The sequence below is a fragment of the Nicotiana tomentosiformis genome, chromosome 5 (genome assembly GCF_000390325.3).
Source record: "Nicotiana tomentosiformis chromosome 5, ASM39032v3, whole genome shotgun sequence".
Lineage (NCBI taxonomy): Eukaryota > Viridiplantae > Streptophyta > Magnoliopsida > Solanales > Solanaceae > Nicotiana > Nicotiana tomentosiformis.
In genome coordinates, this window is record NC_090816.1 from 4023329 (window position 1) to 4030134 (window position 6806).

General features: G+C 43.7%; 1 protein-coding gene across 1 annotated transcript; it reads right to left on the reverse strand.

Moving 5' to 3' along the window:
• Positions 1–547: 547 nt before the first annotated feature.
• Positions 548–955, reverse strand: LOC138891852 (uncharacterized). The gene has a single exon (XM_070175536.1). It carries the CDS (start codon positions 953–955, stop codon positions 548–550), a length of 408 nt encoding a protein of 135 aa, XP_070031637.1.
• Positions 956–6806: the final 5851 nt, after the last annotated feature.

Genomic DNA, 6806 nt, shown 5'->3' on the forward strand with positions numbered 1-6806 from the left:
TTTAATCAAAACTCAATTTGGAGCTTATTTTCTTAATGTGATACCACATATTCTTGAAGAATCGACATCGAACATTCTAGGTTCGATGCCGAAACATAGCAAGTCAATCCGAAATGAACTCAAATTTTGCGTACAAGTCATAAATGGCATAACAAAGTTATTCCAATTTCAAAAATATAATTCCGACCTCGATATCAAAAGGTCAAACCCCGGTCAAACCTTCCCAAAATTCAACTTTCGACATTTCAAGCCTAATTCCACTACGGACCTCCAAATAATTTTTTGGACACGCTTCTAAGTCCAAAATCACCATACGGAGCTATTGGAATCATCAAAACTCCATTCCGGGGTCATTTACACATAAGTCGACATCCGGTCACTATTTTAACTTAAGCTTTAAATCTTGGAACTAGGTGTTCCAATTCATTCCAAAATCTCACTGGACCCGAACCAATTACCCTGGCAATTCAAACAACAATTGTAAAGTACAATTTCAGAAGTAAATGGGGAAACGGGGTTATAATACTTGAAACGACCAGCCGGGTCGTTACACATTCCAGTTGCTGGGCAACTTGTCCCCATTCTGGTTCTCCAACTCATATGAACCTTTTCCAATGACAGCTGAAATCCGGTAAGGACCTTCCCATGTTGGACCTAGCTTTCCCATATTGAGATCCCGGGTTTTTAGTGTTAGTTTCCTTAGAACCAAGTCTCCTACTTTGAAAAAATGGAAGTTGTCTTTCCGATTGTAATATCGCTCTATCCTCTGCTTTTGAGCTGCCATTATTACGTACGCCAAGTCCCTACATCCCTCAAGCAGTTCCAAGTTGATTGGCATTGCTTCGTCGTTTGATTCTTCGTGAGGAGCTAGATCATTTCCTTTCACCGCCGTTGTGTAGGTGGTAATATGTTCTTGTGGGTCTGAAGTTCCATCGTACTTTGGAACTTCTGACATTTTGAAATGCCTGGGGATTAGTTTTGGTGCCGCACTTGGCTTGTACGGTAATTAAACATACTTCTTGGAGTTCGAGCCTTTCAATACTGGTTGTGCGCCCGAGATTTGATCCATGCGGGCATTCACATCCTTCATGAACCATAAAAGCTCATCTTTGAATGAATCATTCTCGTTGTTAAGACCTGATTTTCTCCCCCCCAGCCTTATCGGAGCCAACCTCACCCCTAGGAGTGTTGTTATCGACTCTTTGCCTTGTTTGATCTGCGGGAACAACAAGGGTAAGTGGATCACACCTGTTTGCATTATTCGAAGCACCTGATAGTGCCTACTTTAGTTTTGTGATAACCCGATCCTGCTGCGTGAGATGGCCTAGAATGATTGCTTATTGCTCTTGCAGGATCCTCACAACATCTGCTACTTGTTCCTCGTCAGCATCATCGAGAGTTGCCTCCTGAACCGGTCGAGGTTACTGTTTGTCATACACCGGCATGACGTCATTCCCCTCATTGCGAGTGTCATTGATTGAGTCTTTGAAATGAGGCTGATCCCCTCGAATTTCAGGGTTGTGTGCATCGCTAACGGTGTTATCTGCCATTTTTTTGCATTTTTTCTAAGACACAATAGTCAAAATATGTTAGTAAAAAAGGTAAAGATCAATTTAATTACATGGCTGTCTAGGCCCCACGGTGGGCGCCAAACTGTTTACCTGTAAAACGGTACAGTTGAATTTATACGTGATTTTTAGACAAATGAACTAATTTGATCCTGAAATAATATAATAATTGAAGAAATACACAATACTTAGCCTTAGAATATAGATGAAATAGCAAAGATGGTGATTCCGTGAACACGGTTTTCGAACACAGCAATACAACAATAACAACCCAGTATAATCTCACTAGTGAGGTCTGGGGATGGTAGTGTATACGCAGACCTTACCCCTACCATGGGATAGAGAGGCTGTTTCCGATAGACCCTCGGCTACCTCCCTCCAAGAACTCCCCACCTTGCTCTTGGGGTGACTCGAACTCACAAGCTCTTGGTTGGAAGTGGAGGGTGCTTACCACTAGAGGAACTCACAACTTTTAGGCTGTTTCCTAGCTTGAAATTAATAAAGTCATCAATAATAAAAGCAGATATAGGAAAAACAAGAAAATTAAATAAACCACAGTTTATTCAAACTAATTCAAGCCAAATATAGTCAATAAAGCGACCATGCTAGAGTCACGAGATTCGGGAAGTGTCTCACACCTTCTCTCCGGTCAACAGAGTTCGTTACACAATCTCCTATTTTCGCAGACCAATAATAAATAGAGTCAACTTCCTTTTGATTAGGGATTCAATAAGGTGACTTGGAGCACCAAACTCAACTAATAAAATAATCCCTATCCAAAATTGTTACTTTAATTGGATAAACTTTTTAATCCACCGTACATACTATATAGCAGGAGTAAAAAAGAGTTAATTTGAAATACGAAAATATTTTCCTTGTTAGGAGCTTTCATGATCTTACTTGTATAAGAGTTAAAACAAAAGAGTTAATTTATTTACTTTATTTTGGATCTTTCCGAACTACGTAAATATCTGATTCATGTCCCCACATGATATGTAAGCAATCCACATCAGGTTCAATTGAACTATTTTTGAAAAGAAAAAAATTAAATAATAATAAGGATTGACTGAGTCCATTTTAATGTGTCATTTGTTTTGAATTATGAAAAATGCAATGGACCTTACTCATAACTTTATTATTATTATTATTATTATTATTATTATTATTATTATTATTATTATTATTATTATTATTATTATTATTATTATTATTATTATTAATTGAAAGATGAAATTAGTATAACCGAAACAAAAAAATAAATATGCACGTTCGTGCCTACAATATGCTTAACGCTTACAACAACAACAACAACAACCCAGTAAAATCCCACTAATGGGGTCTGGGGAGGGTAGTGTGTACGCAAATCTTACCCCTACCCCGAAGGAGTAGAGAAGTTGTTTCCGAAAGACCCTCAACTCAAGAAAATAAAAAGACAAAAGGAGACAATATTAGTATCACCACAACAATCATAGGAAAAATATGAACACCATGAAATCCAGAAGAAGGATGCAAAGCAAAAGCGATAGCTAGTAAATAGGACATGCACTGAAAAGCGAAATAGTAAGACACAATATTGTCACTAGCTATCTTAGACAAAAACCCTACCTGGCTAGTCCCACAATGGTACGAAGTAAGGCAAGACTCAACTACCTCCTAACCTACAACCCTAATACTCGACCTCCACATCTTCTTATCAAGTGTCATGTCCTCGAAAATCTGGAGCCTCGCCATATCCTGCCCGATCACCTCTCCCCACTACTTCTTAGGCCACCCTCTACCTCTTCTCGTGCCCTCCACAACCAGCCGCTCACACCTCCGTACCAGAGTATCTGGGCTTCTCCTCTAAATATGTCCGAACCATCTAAGCCTCGTTTCCCGCATCTTGTCATCAATGGGAGCCACGTGCACCTTCTCCCGAATATCATCATTCCTAATCTTATCTATCCTAGTGTGCCCGCACATCCACCTCAACATCCTCATTTCTGCTACTTTTATCTTCTGGATATGTGAGTTCTTAACGGGCCAACACTCAGCCCCATACATCATGGCCGGTCTAACCACCGCTTTATAGAACTTACCGTTTAGTATCGTGTGGCAGTCTCTTGTCACACAGGACTCCAGATGCTAACCTCCACTTTATCCATCCTACCCCAATACGGTGTGTGACATCCTCATCGATCTCCCCCCCAGATAACCGAACCAAGGTACTTAAAGCTGCCTCTACTCAGGATGACCTGTGATTCAAGCCTCATATCCACGCCCACTTCCCCCGGCTCAACGCGGAACTTACACTCCAGGTATTCCGTCTTCCTCCTACTCAGCTTGAAACCCTTAGACTCAAGAGCCTATCTCCAAACCTCCAACCTCTCGTTAACACCGGCTCGCGACTCATCAATCAGAAATATGTCATCGTCGAATAGCATGCACCATGGCACCTCCCATTGAATATGGTGTGTTAACATGTCCATCACCAGGGCTAATAAGAACAGACTGAGCGCAGAACCTTGGTGTAACCCCATTATAACCGGAAAATGCTCATAGTCACCTCCTACCATCCTAACCCGAGTCTTAGCCATATCATACATATCCTTAATCTCCATAATGTAGGGAACCGACACACATTTTGCCTTCAGGCATCTCCAGAGAACTTCTATAGGAACCTTGTCATACGCTTTCTCTATGTCAATAAACACCATGTGCAGATCCTTCTTCCTCTCTCTGTACAGTTCCACCAACCTTCTAACAAGGTGTGTAGCTTTTTTAGTCGAACGACCCGGCATGAACCCGAACTGGTTGTCGGATACAAACACTGTCATCCTCACCCTCGCTTCAACCATCCTCTCCCACACTTTCATGGTATGACTCAGTAATTTGATACCCCTATAATTGTTACAACTCTGGATATCACCTTTGTTCATATACACTGGAACCACCGTCCTTCACCCCCACTCATCCGGCATCCTCTTCACCTTAAAAATAACATTAAACAACCTAGTCAACCACTCCAAATCTGCTCTCCCCACACTTCCAAAATTCCACCGGAATCTCGTCTGGCTCGGTCACTCTGCCCCTGCTTATCTTACGCATTAGCTCCCACGATCTCCTCAACCTCGATACGCCTACAGTACCCAAAGTCACTGTGACTCTTGGAATGCTCCAATTCCTAGCACAATATCCCAATCCCCTTCTTCATTCAGAAGTTTATGAAAGTAAGTCTGCCATCTCCTCTTAATTTGTGCATCTTCCATCAATACTCTACCATTTTCGTCCTTGATGCATCTCACTCGGTCCAAATCTCGAGCCTTTCTCTCTCTCAACTTGGCCAGCCAGAATAACTTCTTCTCCCCTCCTTTTTTCCCCAGTTCCTTGTACATACGACCATAAGCCACAATCTTAGCCTCTGTGACCGCCAGCTTAGCCTCCTTCCTGCCTTATACCTCTCCATGCACGCTCGCCTCTCCTCCTCACCTATGCTCCCCACTAACTTCAGGTACGCCACCTTCTTCGCTTCCACTTTACCTTGGACCACTTCATTCCACCACCAGTCTCCTTTGTACCCACCAGAGACGCCCGTCGAGACCCTTAACACCTTTCTCGCAGCCTCCCTAATACAGTCTGTTGTTGTTGACCACATAGTGCTCGCGTCAGCACTGCTCCTCCAAGATCCCATAGTCGGTAACTGCCTCTCTAACTCTTGGGTTTTATCCTTAGTTAAGGCTCCCCACCTGATTCTCAGTCATCCTCGAGTAGACCTTTTCCTCCTCTTTAACATAATACCAACATCCATCACCAAGAGCCTATGCTACATCGCGAGTATCTCACCCGAAATCACCTTGCAATCCTTGCATAACCCTCTGTCACACCTCCTGAGGAGGATATAATCAATCTGAGTCTTTGCCACCGCGTTTTGAAAAGTAACCAAATGCCCTACCCTCTTCGGAAAGCTAGAGTTCACAATCCCCAACCCAAACGCCTTAGCGAAGTCCAACAGCGATGTACCTTTCCCGTTACTCTCCCCAAAACTGAAGCCTCCATGCACCTCGCCATAACCACCTGCGGTCGACCCAATATGCCCATTGAAATCCCCTCGTATGAATAGCTTCTCAGCAGGCAGAGCCTGGCGTACAATCTCATCTGAACCCTCCCAGAAGCGCCGTTTAACCTCCTCATCTAGGCCCACATGTGGCGTATAGGCGCTAACGACGTTTAGGGTGCACTCTCCAACCACCAACTTAATAATCATCAATCTATCATTCACTCGTCTAACCTCAACCACAGACTCTCTAAGTTCCCTATCCACCAAGATGCCCACTTCATTCTTATCTTTATGGACTCATGAGTACCAAAGTTTATACCCGTCTGCATCCTTCACCCTCGACCCTACCCACCTTGTCTCCTGGACACAACTATATTGACCCTCCGCTTCTCGAGGATCTTCGCCAACTTTATAGACTTACCCGTCAATGTACCTACGTTCCATGACCCAATTCTCAACCTACAGACACCCTTGTTCCCTTTACCTCTCTTGCCTCCCGCCCCAGCCCCTAACCCCTGCCTTACCTCCCGCCCTACCCCTGTTCCCCCCGAGGACATGACCTCACTCGACCATCCTAGACCACAACCACTATACCTACAGCAGAGTAAGGGGAATCACTAATACACACAAGGAAACAGACCAAACCAGAAGAAGACAAGTTGCAACTACAGGCACACTAATACGGTGAATAATAAATTTAACTAACACAATAAAGGAAAACTGAAAAACGGGAGGTACCAACTCCTGCGAGGAGAACCTTGAAATTGTCTTGGATAAAAGGATAAAAGACAGCTGATCCAATATTAACAAATAGCAAATTCTAAGTAAGAACAATAGAACCTAAAGTCACAACGAGTGCCGAGAAAGGTGTTTTCCACAACAGCTATGTTTTGGAAGTTCCCGCCCGCTTCGCCCGAGGCTCGATGGAAAATTGTCTCAGCCGCCATCAGGCTAGGTCAGTGTGCCAGAAAATAGGGGGACCGGGGGGGGGGGGGGTGGTGGTGGAAGATATGAGGTATAGGGGTGAGAAAGAAAGGAGAAGAAGAAAAGGGAAAGCAGACAAGAAAGAAAGGGAAAGGGAAGTAACGGGGAAGAAGAAGAAAGCAGGAGAGAGAAAGAGAGGAAAAAATGATAGGGGGTGGGGTGGGTGGTGATGGGGTGGGGTGAGGGTCTTACCTGGTCTGGTGGTCGTCGGAGGTCCG

What these genes read in the sequence shown, in the direction of transcription:
- LOC138891852 (XM_070175536.1), bottom strand. Translation starts at nt 955, where the DNA reads ATGTCAGAAGTTCCAAAGTACGATGGAACTTCAGACCCACAAGAACAT.